The 22,668-nt window shown below is 48.2% G+C and overlaps 1 protein-coding gene across 1 annotated transcript in view; it reads right to left on the bottom strand.

The window, feature by feature from the left end:
• The window catches only part of CETP (cholesteryl ester transfer protein), an 87,611-nt gene that overhangs the window by 23,295 nt on the left and 41,648 nt on the right, over window positions 1-22,668 (bottom strand). The window contains exons 7-9 of the mRNA XM_089689794.1: window positions 17,686-17,746; window positions 17,216-17,307; window positions 15,166-15,345 (exon numbers count right to left, since the gene is read on the bottom strand). Coding sequence (XP_089545920.1) covers window positions 15,166-15,345; window positions 17,216-17,307; window positions 17,686-17,746 — 333 coding nt within the window. The remainder of the gene's footprint in view (window positions 1-15,165; window positions 15,346-17,215; window positions 17,308-17,685; window positions 17,747-22,668) is intronic.

The raw sequence follows: 22,668 nt of genomic DNA on the forward strand, positions 1-22,668 counted from the left end.
CTATATACCGCCTCCTCATGCTGCTGCCAAGTCCAGAGTCTGTCATGGTCCCTGTACGGCCTCCCATTGCTGCTGTCTCCATCGCCACACTCTGCCATGTGCCACTTTCAGGTCTCTTCACACTGCTGGTGTGTTTAATTTTTTGACATAGGGTGCAGGCAGATTACGGGCCTCACATAGCTGCTGCCAGGCCCCTAATCTGCCATGGGCCCCTATATACCGCCTCCTCATGCTGCTGCCAAGTCCAGAGTCTGTCATGGTCCCTGTACGGCCTCCCATTGCTGCTGTCTCCATCGCCACACTCTGCTGCCATGTGCCACTTTCAGGTCTCTTCACACTGCTGGTGTGTTTAATTTTTTGACATAGGGTGCAGGCAGATTACGGGCCTCACATAGCTGCTGCCAGGCCCCTAATCTGCCATGGGCCCCTATATACCGCCTCCTCATGCTGCTGCCAAGTCCAGAGTCTGTCATGGTCCCTGTACGGCCTCCCATTGCTGCTGTCTCCATCGCCACACTCTGCTGCCATGTGCCACTTTCAGGTCTCTTCACACTGCTGGTGTGTTTAATTTTTTGACATAGGGTGCAGGCAGATTACGGGCCTCACATAGCTGCTGCCAGGCCCCTAATCTGCCATGGGCCCCTATATACCGCCTCCTCATGCTGCTGCCAAGTCTAGAGTCTCTCATGGGTCCCTGTACGGCCTCCCATTGCTGCTGTCTCCATCGCCACACTCTGCTGCCATGTGCCACTTTCAGGTCTCTTCACACTGCTGGTGTGTTAAATTTTTTGACATAGGGTGCAGGCAGATTACGGGCCTCACATAGCTGCTGCCAGGCCCCTAATCTGCCATGGGCCCCTATATACCGCCTCCTCATGCTGCTGCCAAGTCCAGAGTCTGTCATGGTCCCTGTACGGCCTCCCATTGCTGCTGTCTCCATCGCCACACTCTGCTGCCATGTGCCACTTTCAGGTCTCTTCACACTGCTGGTGTGTTAAATTTTTTGACATAGGGTGCAGGCAGATTACGGGCCTCACATAGCTGCTGCCAGGCCCCTAATCTGCCATGGGCCCCTATATACCGCCTCCTCATGCTGCTGCCAAGTCCAGAGTCTGTCATGGTCCCTGTACGGCCTCCCATTGCTGCTGTCTCCATCGCCACACTCTGCTGCCATGTGCCACTTTCAGGTCTCTTCACACTGCTGGTGTGTTAAATTTTTTGACATAGGGTGCAGGCAGATTACGGGCCTCACATAGCTGCTGCCAGGCCCCTAATCTGCCATGGGCCCCTATATACCGCCTCCTCATGCTGCTGCCAAGTCCAGAGTCTGTCATGGTCCCTGTACGGCCTCCCATTGCTGCTGTCTCCATCGCCACACTCTGCCATGTGCCACTTTCAGGTCTCTTCACACTGCTGGTGTGTTTAATTTTTTGACATAGGGTGCAGGCAGATTACGGGCCTCACATAGCTGCTGCCAGGCCCCTAATCTGCCATGGGCCCCTATATACCGCCTCCTCATGCTGCTGCCAAGTCCAGAGTCTGTCATGGTCCCTGTACGGCCTCCCATTGCTGCTGTCTCCATCGCCACACTCTGCTGCCATGTGCCACTTTCAGGTCTCTTCACACTGCTGGTGTGTTTAATTTTTTGACATAGGGTGCAGGCAGATTACGGGCCTCACATAGCTGCTGCCAGGCCCCTAATCTGCCATGGGCCCCTATATACCGCCTCCTCATGCTGCTGCCAAGTCCAGAGTCTGTCATGGTCCCTGTACGGCCTCCCATTGCTGCTGTCTCCATCGCCACACTCTGCTGCCATGTGCCACTTTCAGGTCTCTTCACACTGCTGGTGTGTTTAATTTTTTGACATAGGGTGCAGGCAGATTACGGGCCTCACATAGCTGCTGCCAGGCCCCTAATCTGCCATGGGCCCCTATATACCGCCTCCTCATGCTGCTGCCAAGTCTAGAGTCTCTCATGGGTCCCTGTACGGCCTCCCATTGCTGCTGTCTCCATCGCCACACTCTGCTGCCATGTGCCACTTTCAGGTCTCTTCACACTGCTGGTGTGTTAAATTTTTTGACATAGGGTGCAGGCAGATTACGGGCCTCACATAGCTGCTGCCAGGCCCCTAATCTGCCATGGGCCCCTATATACCGCCTCCTCATGCTGCTGCCAAGTCCAGAGTCTGTCATGGTCCCTGTACGGCCTCCCATTGCTGCTGTCTCCATCGCCACACTCTGCTGCCATGTGCCACTTTCAGGTCTCTTCACACTGCTGGTGTGTTAAATTTTTTGACATAGGGTGCAGGCAGATTACGGGCCTCACATAGCTGCTGCCAGGCCCCTAATCTGCCATGGGCCCCTATATACCGCCTCCTCATGCTGCTGCCAAGTCCAGAGTCTGTCATGGTCCCTGTACGGCCTCCCATTGCTGCTGTCTCCATCGCCACACTCTGCCATGTGCCACTTTCAGGTCTCTTCACACTGCTGGTGTGTTTAATTTTTTGACATAGGGTGCAGGCAGATTACGGGCCTCACATAGCTGCTGCCAGGCCCCTAATCTGCCATGGGCCCCTATATACCGCCTCCTCATGCTGCTGCCAAGTCCAGAGTCTGTCATGGTCCCTGTACGGCCTCCCATTGCTGCTGTCTCCATCGCCACACTCTGCTGCCATGTGCCACTTTCAGGTCTCTTCACACTGCTGGTGTGTTTAATTTTTTGACATAGGGTGCAGGCAGATTACGGGCCTCACATAGCTGCTGCCAGGCCCCTAATCTGCCATGGGCCCCTATATACCGCCTCCTCATGCTGCTGCCAAGTCCAGAGTCTGTCATGGTCCCTGTACGGCCTCCCATTGCTGCTGTCTCCATCGCCACACTCTGCTGCCATGTGCCACTTTCAGGTCTCTTCACACTGCTGGTGTGTTAAATTTTTTGACATAGGGTGCAGGCAGATTACGGGCCTCACATAGCTGCTGCCAGGCCCCTAATCTGCCATGGGCCCCTATATACCGCCTCCTCATGCTGCTGCCAAGTCCAGAGTCTGTCATGGTCCCTGTACGGCCTCCCATTGCTGCTGTCTCCATCGCCACACTCTGCCATGTGCCACTTTCAGGTCTCTTCACACTGCTGGTGTGTTTAATTTTTTGACATAGGGTGCAGGCAGATTACGGGCCTCACATAGCTGCTGCCAGGCCCCTAATCTGCCATGGGCCCCTATATACCGCCTCCTCATGCTGCTGCCAAGTCCAGAGTCTGTCATGGTCCCTGTACGGCCTCCCATTGCTGCTGTCTCCATCGCCACACTCTGCTGCCATGTGCCACTTTCAGGTCTCTTCACACTGCTGGTGTGTTTAATTTTTTGACATAGGGTGCAGGCAGATTACGGGCCTCACATAGCTGCTGCCAGGCCCCTAATCTGCCATGGGCCCCTATATACCGCCTCCTCATGCTGCTGCCAAGTCCAGAGTCTGTCATGGTCCCTGTACGGCCTCCCATTGCTGCTGTCTCCATCGCCACACTCTGCTGCCATGTGCCACTTTCAGGTCTCTTCACACTGCTGGTGTGTTTAATTTTTTGACATAGGGTGCAGGCAGATTACGGGCCTCACATAGCTGCTGCCAGGCCCCTAATCTGCCATGGGCCCCTATATACCGCCTCCTCATGCTGCTGCCAAGTCTAGAGTCTCTCATGGGTCCCTGTACGGCCTCCCATTGCTGCTGTCTCCATCGCCACACTCTGCTGCCATGTGCCACTTTCAGGTCTCTTCACACTGCTGGTGTGTTAAATTTTTTGACATAGGGTGCAGGCAGATTACGGGCCTCACATAGCTGCTGCCAGGCCCCTAATCTGCCATGGGCCCCTATATACCGCCTCCTCATGCTGCTGCCAAGTCCAGAGTCTGTCATGGTCCCTGTACGGCCTCCCATTGCTGCTGTCTCCATCGCCACACTCTGCTGCCATGTGCCACTTTCAGGTCTCTTCACACTGCTGGTGTGTTAAATTTTTTGACATAGGGTGCAGGCAGATTACGGGCCTCACATAGCTGCTGCCAGGCCCCTAATCTGCCATGGGCCCCTATATACCGCCTCCTCATGCTGCTGCCAAGTCCAGAGTCTGTCATGGTCCCTGTACGGCCTCCCATTGCTGCTGTCTCCATCGCCACACTCTGCCATGTGCCACTTTCAGGTCTCTTCACACTGCTGGTGTGTTTAATTTTTTGACATAGGGTGCAGGCAGATTACGGGCCTCACATAGCTGCTGCCAGGCCCCTAATCTGCCATGGGCCCCTATATACCGCCTCCTCATGCTGCTGCCAAGTCCAGAGTCTGTCATGGTCCCTGTACGGCCTCCCATTGCTGCTGTCTCCATCGCCACACTCTGCTGCCATGTGCCACTTTCAGGTCTCTTCACACTGCTGGTGTGTTTAATTTTTTGACATAGGGTGCAGGCAGATTACGGGCCTCACATAGCTGCTGCCAGGCCCCTAATCTGCCATGGGCCCCTATATACCGCCTCCTCATGCTGCTGCCAAGTCTAGAGTCTCTCATGGGTCCCTGTACGGCCTCCCATTGCTGCTGTCTCCATCGCCACACTCTGCTGCCATGTGCCACTTTCAGGTCTCTTCACACTGCTGGTGTGTTTAATTTTTTGACATAGGGTGCAGGCAGATTACGGGCCTCACATAGCTGCTGCCAGGCCCCTAATCTGCCATGGGCCCCTATATACCGCCTCCTCATGCTGCTGCCAAGTCCAGAGTCTGTCATGGTCCCTGTACGGCCTCCCATTGCTGCTGTCTCCATCGCCACACTCTGCTGCCATGTGCCACTTTCAGGTCTCTTCACACTGCTGGTGTGTTTAATTTTTTGACATAGGGTGCAGGCAGATTACGGGCCTCACATAGCTGCTGCCAGGCCCCTAATCTGCCATGGGCCCCTATATACCGCCTCCTCATGCTGCTGCCAAGTCTAGAGTCTCTCATGGGTCCCTGTACGGCCTCCCATTGCTGCTGTCTCCATCGCCACACTCTGCTGCCATGTGCCACTTTCAGGTCTCTTCACACTGCTGGTGTGTTAAATTTTTTGACATAGGGTGCAGGCAGATTACGGGCCTCACATAGCTGCTGCCAGGCCCCTAATCTGCCATGGGCCCCTATATACCGCCTCCTCATGCTGCTGCCAAGTCCAGAGTCTGTCATGGTCCCTGTACGGCCTCCCATTGCTGCTGTCTCCATCGCCACACTCTGCTGCCATGTGCCACTTTCAGGTCTCTTCACACTGCTGGTGTGTTAAATTTTTTGACATAGGGTGCAGGCAGATTACGGGCCTCACATAGCTGCTGCCAGGCCCCTAATCTGCCATGGGCCCCTATATACCGCCTCCTCATGCTGCTGCCAAGTCCAGAGTCTGTCATGGTCCCTGTACGGCCTCCCATTGCTGCTGTCTCCATCGCCACACTCTGCCATGTGCCACTTTCAGGTCTCTTCACACTGCTGGTGTGTTTAATTTTTTGACATAGGGTGCAGGCAGATTACGGGCCTCACATAGCTGCTGCCAGGCCCCTAATCTGCCATGGGCCCCTATATACCGCCTCCTCATGCTGCTGCCAAGTCCAGAGTCTGTCATGGTCCCTGTACGGCCTCCCATTGCTGCTGTCTCCATCGCCACACTCTGCTGCCATGTGCCACTTTCAGGTCTCTTCACACTGCTGGTGTGTTTAATTTTTTGACATAGGGTGCAGGCAGATTACGGGCCTCACATAGCTGCTGCCAGGCCCCTAATCTGCCATGGGCCCCTATATACCGCCTCCTCATGCTGCTGCCAAGTCTAGAGTCTCTCATGGGTCCCTGTACGGCCTCCCATTGCTGCTGTCTCCATCGCCACACTCTGCTGCCATGTGCCACTTTCAGGTCTCTTCACACTGCTGGTGTGTTTAATTTTTTGACATAGGGTGCAGGCAGATTACGGGCCTCACATAGCTGCTGCCAGGCCCCTAATCTGCCATGGGCCCCTATATACCGCCTCCTCATGCTGCTGCCAAGTCCAGAGTCTGTCATGGTCCCTGTACGGCCTCCCATTGCTGCTGTCTCCATCGCCACACTCTGCCATGTGCCACTTTCAGGTCTCTTCACACTGCTGGTGTGTTTAATTTTTTGACATAGGGTGCAGGCAGATTACGGGCCTCACATAGCTGCTGCCAGGCCCCTAATCTGCCATAGGCCCCTATATACCGCCTCCTCATGCTGCTGCCAGGTCCAGAGTCTCTCATGGGTCCCTGTACGGCCTCCCATTGCTGCTTTCTCCATCGCCACACTCTGCCATGTGCCACTTTCAGGTCTCCTCACACACTGCTGGTGTGTTGAATTTTTTGACATAGGGTGCTGGCAGATTACGGGCCTCCCATAGCTGCTGCCAGGCCCCTAATCTGCCATGGGCCCCTATATACCGCCTCCTCATGCTGCTGCCAAGTCCAGAGTCTGTCATGGGTCCCTGTACGGCCTCCCATTGCTGCTGTCTCCATCGCCACACTCTGCCATGTGCCACTTTCAGGTCTCCTCACACACTGCTGGTGTGTAGAATTTTTTGACATAGGGTGCTGGCAGATTACGGGCCTCCCATAGCTGCTGCCAGGCCCCTAATCTGCCATGGGCCCCTATATACCGCCTCCTCATGCTGCTGCCAAGTCCAGAGTCTGTCATGGGTCCCTGTACGGCCTCCCATTGCTGCTGTCTCCATCGCCACACTCTGCCATGTGCCACTTTCAGGTCTCCTCACACTGCTGGTGTGTTGAATTTTTTGACATAGGGTGCTGGCAGATTACGGGCCTCCTATAGCTGCTGCCAGGCCCCTAATCTGCCATGGGCCCCTATATACCGCCTCCTCATGCTGCTGCCAAGTTCAGAGTCTGTCATGGGTCCCTGTACGGCCTCCCATTGCTGCTGTCTCCATCGCCACACTCTGCCATGTGCCACTTTCAGGTCTCCTCACACTGCTGGTGTGTTGAATTTTTTGACATAGGGTGCTGGCAGATTACGGGCCTCCTATAGCTGCTGCCAGGCCCCTAATCTGCCATAAGCCCCTATATACCGTCTCCTCATGCTGCTGCCAAGTCCAGAGTCTGTCATGGGTCCCTGTACGGCCTCCCATTGCTGCTGTCTCCATCGCCACACTCTGCCATGTGCCACTTTCAGGTCTCCTCACACACTGCTGGTGTGTTGAATTTTTTGACATAGGGTGCTGGCAGATTACGGGCCTCCTATAGCTGCTGCCAGGCCCCTAATCTGCCGTAGGCCCCTATATACCGCCTCCTCATGCTGCTGCCAGGTCCAGAGTCTCTCATGGGTCCCTGTACGGCCTCCCATTGCTGCTGTCTCCATCGCCACACTCTGCCATGTGCCACTTTCAGGTCTCCTCACACTGCTGGTGTGTTCCATTTTTTGTCATAGGGTGCTGGCAGATTATGGGCCTCCCATAACTGCTGCCAGGCCCCTAATCTGCCATGGGCCCCTATACCGACTCCTCATGCTGTGACGTTGCAACAAGGTGGAATTCAACCCTACATATGTTAGACCGCCTTTACGAACAGCAAAAGGCCATCACAGATTTCCTGATGTTAAAAGCAGATAAAGGTACTCCCTGTGTAACTTAGATGTCAGCCATTGGCAGCTCATGCGTGACACCTGCGCTTGCTCAGGCCCTTTGAGGAGGCCACGCTATTCGTGAGTCGGCAGGACTATGGGATGAACGACGTCATTCCTCTGTTGCACGTCCTGGAACAAATGCTGTTAACAATGGCTGGTCAGGGTGCGGTAGACGTGGCGCACAGATCTCAACGCCACATGGCCCCTGTGGGGGCAGGACTGGAAGAAGAGGAGGAGGTAGAGGAGGACATTGGTGCTCAGGAATTATTGAGTGAAATGGGTGGTTTTTCCACTCAGCGGACAGGAGTGGAGGAGCAGGAGCATCTGGTAGAGGAGGAGGAAGAGGAGACAGAGGACCTAGACGCACCGTGGCAGTATGCTGTGGAGATGGAGGCAGGGAGTCCCTCGCATTCCTTGGCACAAATGGCCCATAGCATGCTCGGTTGCTTGCGTAGCGACAGCCGAATAATAACCATCAGACAGAGGGATGACTTTTGGCTGTCCACCTTGTTGGACCCTCGCTACCGTTCAAAAATGGTGGCCTTTTTCACACCTGCTGAGAGGGAGGCCAAAATAACGTACTATAAAAAACACCTATGTAGTCAGCTGGTCTCTGCCTGTCTGCGCCAACGTCCATCCTCAGACACTGTGGGCCCTGTGCGCTCGTGTTCCGCTGCCATGGCAGCAGGGGAGGGGTGGGGTGGTAGGAGCAGTGGCAGCTCCACCAGCAGCGGCTGCCTCAGTCTGCAGTCGATGATGAGTAGCTTTCTTCACCAGCGCAGTGAGGAAACTACTAACCAGCCGCAGCAGCAGCAGCAGCATCAGGTGGACCTGGAGCAGGACCTCAAACAACAGGCTTAGGCCTACTTGGACAGCACCCTGCCAACCGAGGTAGACAATCCCCTTGACTACTGGGCAACGAAACTTGACCTTTGGCCCCAACTAGCTGAATTTGCCCTTGAAAGGCTGTCATGCCCGGCCAGTAGCGTGGCATCGGAGCGCGTGTTTAGTGCGGCAGGAGGTATTGCAACTCCGCGGAGGACACGACTGTCCACCCAAAGTGTGGAGAGACTCACGTTTGTGAAAATGAATCAGGCGTGGATTAGTCTGGATTTCAAACCACCAGTTCCTGACACAACTGACTAAATCCGCCATGAATCATGCCCCAAACATGTGCCACTTTCAGGTCTCCTCACACTGCTGGTGTGTTCCATTTTTTGTCATAGGGTGCTGGCAGATTACGGGCCTCCCATAGCTGCTGCCAGGCCCCTAATCTGCCATGGGCCCCTATACCGCCTCCTCATGCTGCTGCCAAGTCCAGAGTCTCTCATGGGTCCCTGTACGGCCTCCCATTGCTGCTGCCTCCATCGCCACACTCTGCCATGTGCCACTTTCAGGTCTCCTCACACTGCTGGTGTGTTCCATTTTTTGTCATAGGGTGCTGGCAGATTACGGGCCTCCCATAGCTGCTGCCAGGCCCCTAATCTGCCATGGGCCCCTATACCGCCTCCTCATGCTGCTGCCAGGTCCAGAGTCTCTCATGGGTCCCTGTACGGCCTCCCATTGCTGCTGTCTCCATCGCCACACTCTGCCATGTGCCACTTTCAGGTCTCCTCACACTGCTGGTGGGTTCCATTTTTTGTCATAGGGTGCTGGCAGATTACGGGCCTCCCATAGCTGCTGCCAGGCCCGTAATCTGCCATGGGCCCCCGTACCGACTCCTCATGCTGCTGCCAGGCCCGTAATCTGTCATGGGCCACTGTTGTCGCTTGTTGGCATATTCCGCTCGTTCAGATGCTCCTTCTCCTGCTACTCCTCTTCACGGATTCCGTCAGCAGTCTTTCTTGGAATCCGTTTCCAAGAGACAACAGTTTGCGAGCACGCACCCGACGGTGCAGAAGCTGAACGTCCTCCTGTCCAAGTTGCTGCTGCCAGGCTCGTAATCTGTCATGCGCCCCTGTACCGCCTCCTCATGCTGCTGCCAGGTCCAGAGTGTGTCATGGGCCCCCGTACCGACTCCTCATGCTGCTGCCAGGCCCGTAATCTGTCATGGGCCCCTGTACCGCCTCCCCATGCTGCTGCCAGGTCCAGAGTGTGTCATGGGTCCCTGTACGGCCTCCCATTGCTGCTGCCAGGCCCGTAATCTGCCATGGGCCCCTGTACCGACTCCTCATGCTGCTGCCAGGCCCGTAATCTGTCATGGGCCCCTGTACCGCCTCCTCATGCTGCTGCCAGGTCCAGAGTGTGTCATGGGTCCCTGTACGGCCTCCCATTGCTGCTGTCTCTATCGCCACACTCTGCCATGTGCCACTTTCAGGTCTCCTCACACTGCTGGTGGTTTCCATTTTTGTCATAGGGTGCTGTATGGCCTCCCATTGCTGCTGCCTCCACCGCCACACTGTGGCTCCACACTCTGGTTTTGGCCCCGTGACTGCCCAAATGAGTGAAGTGTGCGGTGATTCTAAGATCGACGGCACTCATCTGCATGTCATACTGACTGACAGTATTATTTCTCTTCCCCAGCAGACTCCAAGGGCATTTAAATTAAAGGTACAGTGTTCTGCACTAATATTAAGTCTCTCTGAAGCCTAGAAACACCCTTTTTTAAGTTAAATTCACAGCGAATTTATTCGACTCGAATCGAATATTGTCCACGAATTCGCCGAATCAGTCGAATCGAATTTTTCATTTCTTCGCTCATCTCTAGTCATCATATAACTGGCATGGCGGTGATCAGGGACACTGGTGACAGTGTGAAAAAAAATATTTTTTTTTTTATTTTTTATTAATTTTGTTTTCTTTTTTTTAAGATTTTTTTTTTCATATTTCACTATGTCCAAAGTAGTACAGTGTTACCATAGTAACATTGTACTACTTTGGGGAACTGATCAGTATTTTTTTTTTTTTACACAATTTGCTTATAGCAAAGAATTACTTTGCTATAAGCAAGCATTTACCTGAATGACATCGATTCATTCAGGGTTTTTTTTTTTTTTTTTTTGTGCTTAGCTGTGATTTGGCCACAGCTAATCACATGACATGTGCATGTGACCTGCTGTGACCGTTCAGAGCTAGACACTAGTATACAATGGATGGCATGAATGAAGCCATCCATTGTAAACAACTGTCATGTGACCTGCTGTGATTGGTCACAGCAGGTCACATGGTACCGGCAACAGGGGCCGGTACTCAGATCTGTCATCGGCCGTGTCCGAGGTACACGGCCGGTGACAGATCGCGCCGCTGTGCAGCTCTACAAGCGCGCGAACTGCACTTGTGCGGGAGGACGCCATATGACGGCCTCCGGGAAAGCCAATACATTTTTACAAATGCCATTCGGCCATAGGCCAGGCGTCAAATGGTTAAATACATACAGTATGAGTTATATTTCTTGTAAAAGTTTTTGTAAATCTGTCTATCCAGTCCTGCAATTTACATAGTCCTTCCTGACAGCAGAACAAGATTGAAGAGTTGTTCTACAGTTTGATCCCTTCTCTGCTCCTAGTCTGCTGACTGATTATTCAAGGAGCAGCAGAACACCGACCAGGTCATCCCTCTGCCCATTCTATTCTCTCCTCCCTGGCATACAACACCTGATTGGCCTCTAGACATGTGCAGTTCTTTTCGTTCCGAATCGAAATTCAGATGAATGTGTCGTTATTCGAATGTTCAGATGTATCCAAATTTCCAAATTACAACGGTAACGGATTTAAACAAATCCAAAATAACAAAATTACATTATGTCCGAAATTAGAATTGAGATTAAATACAAAAACTAAATCAAATTTGAAAACAAGAATAGAAAAGAATAGAGTAAAACAGAACAGAATAGAAAATAAAATAATAGAATAAAATAGAAACTAAGGGAAAAAATAGAAAATAATAGAGTAAAACAGAACAGAATAGAAAATAAAAGAATAGAATAAAATAGAATATATCAGAAAGGAATAGATTAGAATAGAATAGAAAATAAAAGAACAGAATGGAATAGAAAAGAACAGAATAGTAAAAAAATCGAATAGAATAGAATAAAATATAACCGTCTTCTGAAATTCAAATTTCAAAATAGAATAAATTTGAGGTTGAATAGATTAGAACAGAATAGAAAATAAAAGAATAGAATAAAATAGAAACTAAGGGAAAAGAATAGAAAATAAAAAAGTAAAACAGAACAAAATAGATTAGAAAATAAAAGAATAGAATAAAATAGAATAGTATCGAAATTAATCGATTAGAATAGAATAGCAAATAAAAGAACAGAATGGAATAGAAAAGAACAGAATAGTAGAAACAATAGAATAGAATAGAATAAAATATATCCGTCTCCTGAAATTCAAATTTCAAAATAGAATAAATTTGAAGTCGAATAGATTAGAACAGAATAGAAAAGAATAGAAAACAAAAGACTAGAATAGAATAGAATAGAATAGAAAAAAAACAATAGAATAGAATACAGTAAATATAACCATCTTTGTAATTTTGAATAGAATAAATTTGAATTTTTCAAATTTGGTCACATTGAATTCAATTTGACCGAATTAGGAAATTTGAACTTGAATAAACGAAATTAAACTTATTCCGAAAACGAATTAAACGAATTTAACTAAACTAAATTATTTAAATAACGAAGCGGAGCAAATTTTTACATTCTGCATGTCTATTGGCCTGTAGTGCTGCCTCTCCTAGTTTGATTTGTATTGTACTGTAGAGGTTAATAACAAGTCAAATTCAGTTATACTAGCGGAAATTTAAAAAACATTTATTGAGTATATAACTGTAATAATTGAAGCATTTTATGTCTGCCTGTAGATAAAGTGTTACTAAACCCACAACAGTAAAATCAGTCTGTATATGCAGTAAATCATACTTGTTATACACACTGTGGAACCTAAGGGGTTAATCCTCTGTGTAAAAAGAGTGTTTGATCCTGTCTTCTCTGATCCTCCCCTTTTTCCACTGTCCCCAATCCATCTGCTGATAGTACAGAGCTCTAGGAGTCACTTTGCACATACTCAGTTTAGTGTGTTTTTTTTTCATTAGGGAGTGTACATGTGATAGGCACAGGGCCAATTAGCACTGTCTAGACAAGGGGTCTGCAACCTTTAAGACATAAAGAGCCACTTGGACCCGTTTCCGAGAGGGAAAAAAAGACTGGGAGCCGCAAAACCATTGCAACATTTAAAACAAATCCGACACTGCATATATTGCAAAAAGCGCTCTGGTCATGAAGGGGGTTTAAGGGCCCAGTAAGCAAAGGGTTAATCAGGGCCACAGTGTATCGTCATAATCACAATCATAGCCTTAGGTCAGTGGTGGGCAACCTTTTTTTTCAACTGAGCCAAATCTCGCCAAAACCACGATTGAAATTTATTTTGAGAGAAACATTTTTAAAACTGAAAATACATCCCCCATATAGTAATTCATCCCCCATATATTAATTCATCCCCCATATAGTAATTCATCCCCCACATAGTAATTCATCCCCCATATAGTAATTCATCCCCCATATAGTAATTCATCCCCCATAGTAATTCATCCCCCATATAGTAATTCATCCCCCATATAGTAATTCATCCCCCCTATAGTAATTCATCCCCCCTATAGTAATTCATCCCCCATATAGTAATTAATCCCCCACATAGTAATTCATCCCCCATAGTAATTAATCCCCCATATAGTAATTCATCCCCCATATAGTAATTCATCCCCCATAGTAATTCATCCTCCATATAGTAATTCATCCCCCCTATAGTAATTCATCCCCCATATAGTAATTCATCCCCCACATAGTAATTCATCCCCCATAGTAATTCATCCCCCATATAGTAATTCATCCCCTATAGTAATTCATCCCCCATATAGTAATTCATCCCCCATAGTAATTCATCCCCCATATAGTAATTCATCCCCCATAGTAATTCATCCCCCATATAGTAATTCATCCCCCCTATAGTAATTCATTCCCCATATTGTGTCAATTCACTTACCTTTGCTCCGCGCGTTCCTCTCGCCGTGTTCCCGCGCCGTTCTGGTCTTCAGGGCGGACTGTGAGAGGAGAGGAGTTCGTCACGCTGCCCCGCCTACATCCTGACAGCCAATGTTTGCCAGCGGGCGCCCGGCACACAGAAGAGCTGCATTAAAAGAGCCGCGGCTTGCTGACCCTATTGCCTGTCACCTGGTGGGCAGTGTGCTCCGGAACCGCAGCAAAGGTGAAAAAGAGCCGCATGCGGCTCTGGAGCTGCGGGTTGCCGACACCCGGTCTAGACAGAGGGTCAGGGGTTATGCAGCCTCACAGGACAATCAGGGGAGAATGAAAACTACGCCTACAAGTTTTAACCAGTGCTCATTGCATTTTCATGTTGTGTGTACTGTGGGAGACAAGATATAGTGAATGCAGGGTCCGGGAAGACCAGATCTAGTGAATGCAGGGTCCTGGGAGACCAGATATAGTGAATGCAGGGTCCGGGGAGACCAGATATAGTGAGTGCAGGGTTCGGGGAGACCAGATATAGTGAATGCAGGGTCCAGGGAGACCAGATATAGTGAATGCAGGGTCCAAGGAGACCAGATATAATGAATGCAGGGTCCTTGGAGACCAGATATAGTGAATGCAGGGTCCAGGGAGACCAGATATAGTGAATGCAGGGTCTGGGGAGACCAGATATAGTGAATGCAGGGTCCGGGGGGACCAGATATAGTGAATGCAGGGTCTGGGTAGACCAGATATAGCGAATGCGGGGTCCTGGGAGACCAGATATAGTGAATGCGGGGTCCGGGGAGACCAGATATAGTGAATGCAGGGTCCTGGGAGACCAGATATAGTGAATGCAGGGTCCGGGGAGACCAGATATAGTGAGTGCAGGGTCCAGGGAGACCAGATATAATGAATGCAGGGTACGGGGAGACCAGATATAGTGAATGCAGGGTCCGGGGAGACCAGATATAGTGAATGCAGGGTCCGGGGAGACCAGATATAGTGAATGCAGGGTCCAGGGAGACCAGATATAGTGAATGCAGGGTCCAGGAAGACCAGATATAATGAATGCAGGGTCCTGGGAGACCAGATATAGTGAATGCAGGGTCCGGGGAGACCAGATATAGTGAATGCAGGGTCTGGGGAGACCAGATATAGTGAATGCAGGGTCTGGGGGGACCAGATATAGTGAATGCAGGGTCCGGGGAGACCAGATATAGTGAATTCAGGGTCTGGGGAGACCAGATATAGTGAATGCAGGGTCCAGGGAGACCAGATATAGTGAATGCAGGGTCCAGGGAGACCAGATAAAGTGGATGCAGGGTCCTGGGAGAGCGGATATAGTGAATGCAGGGTCCGGGGAGACCAGATATAGTGAATGCAGGGTCCTGGGAGACCAGATATAGTGAATGCAGGGTCCTGGGTTTAGTAACACTTTAAGCTGCGTAATCTAAAACTGTCACTGTTTTTCAGTTTTCACAACCTGAGAAAATACCTATCAGTAGGTCCTGATGCATTTGAATACAGGATGTGCACTTGTATCTGAGTAGTACCTTTAGTTCAGCACCTGTCAGTGTCAGGACCAGTCGTTCATCAAGGTAATAGCCCAGCACTAAATAGTCCAGGACCTGCTCTGAGAACCAGAAGTAGAGCATCCTGTCCTCTGTCAGCAAGGGGGGTGCATACAGCGAGCTGTTATAATATACACTATGGTTCTTGTATTCCAAGAGACCCTAAGGAAAAAACAAAAACAGTTGGGTTTTAAAGATGCACCGTTTGTATTAACCACTTGCCCTCTGGAGGAATTACCCCCCTTCCTGACCAGGCCATTTTTTTGGATACGACGCTGCATTACTTTAACTGACAATTGCGCGATCATGCAACTCTGCACCCAAATGAAATTTATGTCCTTTTTTCCCCACGAATTGAGCTTTCTTTGGGTAGTATTTGATCGCCTGTGCATTTTTTTTTTTGCGCTATAAACAAAAAAAGACCTTTTTGCTATAAAACATATCCAGTAAAAAAGTTTAAAAAGAGAGGAATAATTCCCCACTGTTGGTGTCAGTGGGAGGAAAAGTGCCCCATCATTGGTGTCAGTGGAAAGAATAGCACCCCATTGTTGCTGTCAGTGAGAGGAATAGTGCCCCACTGTTGGTGGAATAGTGCCCCACCATTAGTGTCAGTGGGAGGAATAGTGCCCCATCATTGGTGTCAGTGGGAGGAATAGTGCCCCATTCTTGGTGTCAGTGGGAGGAATAGTGCCCAATGTTGGTGTCAGTGGGAGGAATAGTGCCCCATCATTGGTGTCAGTGGGAGGAATAGTGCCCCATCGTTGGTGTCAGTGGGAGGAATAGTGCCCCATCATTGGTGTCAGTGGGAGGAATAGTGCCCCATTATTGGTGTCAGTGGGAGGAATAGTGCCCAATTGTTGGTGTCAGTGGGAGGAATAGTGCCCCATCGTTGGTGTCAGTGGGAGGAATAGTGCCCCATTGTTGGTATCAGTGGGAGGAATAGTGCCCAATTGTTGGTGTCAGTGGGAGGAATAGTGCCCCATCATTGGTATCAGTGGGAGGAATAGTGCCCCATCATTGGTGTCAGTGGGAGGAATAGTGCCCCATCATTGGTGTCAGTGGGAGGAATAGTGCCCCATCATTGGTGTCAGTGGGAGGAATAGTGCCCCATTCTTGGTGTCAGTGGGAGGACTAGTGCCCAATGTTGGTGTCAGTGGGAGGAATAGTGCCCCATCATTGGTGTCAGTGGGAGGAATAGTGCCCCATCGTTGGTGTCAGTGGGAGGAATAGTGCCCAATTGTTGGTGTCAGTGGGAGGAATAGTGCCCCATCATTGGTATCAGTGGGAGGAATAGTGCCCCATCATTGGTGTCAGTGGGAGGAATAGTGCCCCATCATTGGTGTCAGTGGGAGGAATAGTGCCCAATTGTTGGTGTCAGTGGGAGGAATAGTGCCCCATCATTGGTGTCAGTGGGAGGAATAGTGCCCCATTGTTGGTGTCAATGGGAGGAATAGTGCCCAATTGTTGGTGTCAGTGGGAGGAATAGTGCCCCACTGTTGCTGACAGTGTGGGGGGGATAATCCCCCAAGGGCTGAATGAAAGCAAGTGAAGTGACCACTGCTATAGAACATAATTGAAAAGCAACTGTGGTCAGGGGACACATTATTTGACACACCAGGAATTGTCAGATAGCAGTGGGTCCCCACACTTTATGAAAAAAAAAAACAATTGTCAAGGTGGTAGCAGAGACATAAGGAAGAGATTGTTGTGTATCATACACAGAGGGTGAATCAGACCCCAGAATTGTTCCAATAACTGGTACAAGGGCTGACAAAGTACCACATATCAGTGCCAGTATTTTAAGGCTGATCACAACAAATTACAAAAAATTCAATAGAGTTGGAGACTGTGAGATTGATTTACTAAAACTGTAAGAGTGGAAAATCTGGTGCAGCTCTGCATGGTAGCCAATCAGCTTCTAACTTCAGCTTGTTCAATTAACCTTTGACAATAAAAGCTGGAAGCTGATTGGTTCCTATGCAGAGCACTTGTAGTAAACCTCCCATTTTGCAGATGGCTCCCTGGCACTGACCTTATGATGAGACTCCATGTAGTTATCTTTTATGACCGGAAAGGATGTTAAATCAATATTTACTCGAATATCTCCAATGCTCAAAAAGTCAACTGCAACAAGATTTTATAGGTTATAACTTTACAAAAGTGGTAAATTCACAACATAAAGCAAAAATGTATCTAATAAAATATATCAAGGTATCTTAATAAAACTTCGTACGGCTAAGTGTAGTAGCCATGACAACCAATCAAAATTCGATTTTGGCTGATTTAATTAAATTAAATTCTGATGTTGCTATGGACGACAGCACTGCACCAATTGGCCGTTTGCTTCATACTTCTTTCTGTTGTATAAGGCGAATAGATTTCCATTCCTGGGAGTCTGCCATTCGAATTGCTTACAATTCTTCAACATGGACAGCGTTCTCTTTGAGCTATTAGTCAGCTGATCTACAATTGGAACAACATTTTCTGTTTGGTACAACTTACCTGCTCTCTCCTGAATAAATTCAGCCAGTAAATTGGCCACATAATTAATTTCTTTACAAATCTGAAAAGAGCAGACAAAAGAATAGTTTTAGAAGTTCATATTTATAGTCTCCAGTCACTAGAATACAGTACCATGCACACATATCACCCCTTCATGCCTAAGGGTAAAACAAATCTAAACGCCTAAGCACAATTTTGCAACGTTGACATGTGTTAGTAAAGCCGTACATATCATCACAACTACTTTGTACATCCAGGTGAATTATACCGCGTTTTCTTCAGGAGAAATTGGGCTTTCATTTGGCGGTAAATGATAATGGATCTCTTCTGATTTTTTTTTTTATTATCAAAGGAAAACTGGCCCAAAATAGTAAAAAAAAAATAATTTTTTTCTATTTAGCTGTGTGTTTCTTGTTACTACCATAACCTACCACCAAAGAACAACCCAAAATAAATTCTACAGCTCTTGATGATCGCAGTGATACCATATATGTGTCTGTTATTTGTTGTTTGTACCCGTAGTACAGCCCAGAAACAATAGTGAGCATTTTTTTTTGTCTTTTTTTTTTTAACTAAAACACACTGACACTGACATTGACACTAAGGGGTTTATTTACTAAAGCTGGAGAGTCCAAAATCAGACTCCCTTCTGCATAGAAACCAATCAGCTTCTAACCTCAGCTTGTTCAATGAAGCTTTGGCAATGAAACCTGGAAGCTGATTGGTTTCTATGCAGAAGTGAGTCTGATTTTGCACTCTCCAGCTTTAGTAAATAAACCCCTAACTGAAACTGATACCAGAATTATTTTTAATCATGACCTTTGACTCTGACCTTTTTACATTGACCTTTGACCCTGACCTTGACCCAAACACTAACCCTGGCACTGAACTAGATCAAACTTTGATCTGGGTATTTTTTCTTTATTTTTTCTTTTATTTTTTTATTATTTATTTATTTTAATTTTTTACAAATTTTTTTCCCCCTCTATGCCAGGAGTTAGAGAGATACAATGTATCTTTCTTCTCCATTCATGAGAGAAAAAAAAACAAGGGGGGCTGGGCTGCACAGTGACTGATCACTGTGATAGCCAATCAGAGGCTATCACAGCGATCATGTGACCCGGAATCAGGAGTCCCGGGTCCTGATCGTTAGAACGGGACCCGGGGCTCTCAGTGACACCGCGGTCTTTGTGCTGGGAGTGCAAGACAGGTACGCAAATTTACACCCCATGGAAAAAAGCCCATTTTGGTGAGGCCGCATATTTGTGTGATGTCGGCGTCAAGGGGTTCATAATAAAAACAGGCAGGGCTTTTTTTCAGCAGGAACGTGGGGGAGTGCAGTTCCGGCAACTCCAGCACTGAATGTATGTAATGACAAGAGGTGCTCAGGTGTACTGGAGGGCCTGTTGATGCTGTTTGGTGATCTATTGTTGCTGAAGGGGTTCTATTGTTGCTGGTGGGGAATCTAGTGTTGCTGGGGGAGGACTCCTATGTTTCTGGAGGGGTCAATTGTTGTTTGGGGAGATCTACTGTTGAGGGACAGGTCTATTGTTGCTGGCTGCTGGGAGTCTTCTGTTGCTGGTGTGGATCTATTGTTGCTGTTTTGTTGGGGTCCATTGTTGTGGGGGGGGTTTGTTGTTGCTAGGGGAGTCTATGTTGCGGAGGGTCCATTGTTGTGGGGGGGTCTATTGTTGCAGGGGGGTCTATTGTTGCTGGGGGAGTCTATGTTGCGGAGGGTCCATTGTTGTGTGGGGGGTCTATTGTTGCAGGGGGGTCTATTGTTGCTGGGGGAGTCTATGTTGCTGGCTGCATGGGATCTATTTTACTGCTTTTCCTAGTTTTTCTAAACCCTGGACCCTGCATTCACTATATCTGGTCTCCCCAGACCCTGAATTCACTATATCTTTCCTCCCACAGTACACAGCACACAGAAGTGCAATTATTTTAGTAAATATAAATGGCTAAATACCTTTTCTCATCAGCAGTTAGAGCAGTCTTGTGACTTCTATCAGTGTTCAGCAGAGCACTGGTTAAAGCCTGTAGGAGGAATTTTATTTCTGCTCTAGGAGGATGCAAAACCCCTGACCCTCTGTCTGGACAGTGCTGATTGGCCCTGTGCTGATCACATGCACTCTTCCAAGAAAAAAAAACAAACTCTCTGGCAATACACACCAAACTGAGCATGTGCAGAATTGCTACTATTCAATCTGTCTCATCAGGAGATAAGAGGTGGACATCTGAACAAGAGGAGGATCAGAAAAGACAGGATCAAACAGCTTTTTTACACAATGCAGAAGATTACCCCTTAGGTTCCACAGTGAGTATAACAAGCATGAGTTACTGCATATACAGACTGATTTTACTGTTGTGGGTTTAGTAACACCTTAAAGCTAATTCCATACAATATGATACTTGGTTCTGTATTCTCCAAAAGGGGCAGTACTGGGAGGTGGGTAGAGGGTTGAACCAAGGGATGGTGTTTGGAGGTGGGTACAGGGCAGGCACAAGGGGTGACTCAAAGGAGGGAAGTTTCTGCTGAGAACAAAAAGCCCTGAACACAGGTATACGTATTCTATGACACCTAGACAGCGGCATCCCAGCTCAGCATCCTTGACACTGGTATGTCACATGGAGTGTGCACAAGTGGAGGATGGTTATACTTGGGAATGATTTTCATTTTATTTTAATGAAGTTATTTTATAAAAAGTACTATAGGACCTCTCTGTGTCTATGATTATCAGCTCCATCTTGTGGTCAAAATGTGGTACAGTTTTCTGAAAATAGAAACAATTGAGTACTGTCCGTGATACTTTTTTTATTTGCACTAACATACAATTTTGAGGACAAACTTTCGGGGTATGTCCCCTTCTTCAAAGTCCAAGCAGTACTATACAAATCACAAAGTTTCAGATGAAAAAAAAAAGAAGAAGAGGTTAGAGATAAGATACAGCAAAAGCGAGGGGGGGGATACTACACTCACACAGAGGGAGTTAGGGCTCGTTCACACTTGGCTGTTTTACCAACGCTTGGCAAACGCCCCTATAGCGTTTGGCAAGCGTTGGTCCGGCGTTTGCGGAGTGTTTTTTAACACTCGGCAAACGCTGCATGCACGGTTTAACGGCGGTTGCTAGGTGTTTGGCGAGCGTTAAAAACACCCCACAAACACCTATAATGCAGTTTGAATGGTGTTACCGCTCCGAAAACGCCCCGCAAACGCACCGCAAATGCCGGCCGGGCGTTTGCGGAGCGGCACCATAGACTAGAATAGGAAGCTTCAACGCCTCCTGACTCGACCAGAGGCGTCCATTTTGCCACGACGCAACGCAAACGCTCCCGTTAGAACAGCACCATGTGCTGTAATGTGCAGAATTGGCAGAGGCGTTTGGGAAGCGGCAAAAACGCTTCTCAAACGCCTCTCTGCCGCTTGCACACAACGCTAGTGTGAACGTAGCCTTAAGCTTGAGCTAATAGTCAATAAAACTGTTGGATAATGAGTGAGGAATCCCATGTCCAAATTCAGGCCGTTATCTCTTGTGTCAAATAGAATTATCATTCTTAGTTCAGATCAACACTGAAAATAGAAAATATCTTATTTTTGCCATTAGATGGCGCTGATGATCAATGGAATTAATCTATTACAGAAAATAGGGAGAAAATTCATCCAGCCTTCACAAATGTTTTATACACTCACCGGCCACTTTATTAGGTACACCAGTTCAATTGCTTGGTAACACAAATTGCTAATCAGCCAATCACATGGCAGCAGCTCAATGCATTTAGGCATGTAGACGTGGTGAAGACGACTTGCTGAAGTTCAAACTGAGCATCAGAATGGGAAGAAAGGGGATTTATAGCGATTCTAAAGGTTCATTTTTTTTTTAAATAACAAACATATCTATACTTACCTTCTGTGTGCAGTGTTGTTGCACAGAGCAGCCTGGATCCTCCTCTTCTCGGATCCCCCGCAGGCTGTCTTGACTCCTCCTGTCTCTCAGGTGCCCCCACAGCAAGCAGTTTGTGTCCATTCATATACAGAGACCCCCTCTCTCTCTTTATTGGCTGACTGGTTGTGATTGACAGCAGCGGAAGCCAATGGCTCCCGCTTGCAGTCTCAGCCAATGCGGAGGCAGAGAACCAGGACAGTCAAGGCTGTCATTCACATTGCTGGATCATGATGAGTCTCAGGTAAGTATTGAGGGGGCTGGGGGCACTGCTGCTCATAGAAGGTTTTTTACCTTCATGTGTAGAATAGATGAAGGTAAAAAACCTTCAGCCTTTACGACCGTTTTAAGTGACTTTGAACATGGCAAGGCTTCTGGTCTGAGTATTTCAAAAATTGCTGATCTATTGGGATTTTCACACACAGCCATCTCTAGGGTTTACAAAGAATGGTCTGAAAAAGAGAAAATATTCAGTGAGTGGCAGTTGTGTGGATGAAAATGCCTTGTTGATGTCAGAGGTCAGAGGAGAATGGGCAGACTGGTTGGTGAGACATTCAGATGGTAGGGTCAGAAATTGGCATAAACAACATGAGAGCATGGATCCATCCTGCCTTGTATCAACAGTTCAAGCTGGTGGTGGAGGTGGTGCAATGGTGTTGGGGATATTTTCTTGGCACTAGGAAGGTGTACCTAATAAAGTGGCCGGTGAGGGTAAATAAACCCCTAAGGGTGTCATGTCATAGGATGATCTGATGCAAAATTGTTTTTTGCAGAAATCGCATGTGCATATACAAAAGGAGTAGAGCTTCAACTGAACTATATTGTATTCAATTTTGCACTGTGAATATTTACCAAAGAATTACTATATTTTAACACTTTATAATTATTACCTACACATATGCACTTTTATGTGGAGTATATATTTGATAATCAGGAAATATGGCATTCTTTGATGGTATTGCACATAGTTAGATGCACTATTGAGGGTTTCTCAACTAGGGTTCCTCCAGAGGTTGCTAGGGGTTCCTTGAGCAATGAGCAA

Source organism: Staurois parvus, unplaced genomic scaffold (genome assembly GCF_062004578.1).
Source record: "Staurois parvus isolate SC_StPar_1 unplaced genomic scaffold, SC_StPar_1.0 ptg000498l, whole genome shotgun sequence".
Classification (NCBI taxonomy): Eukaryota; Metazoa; Chordata; class Amphibia; order Anura; family Ranidae; genus Staurois; species Staurois parvus.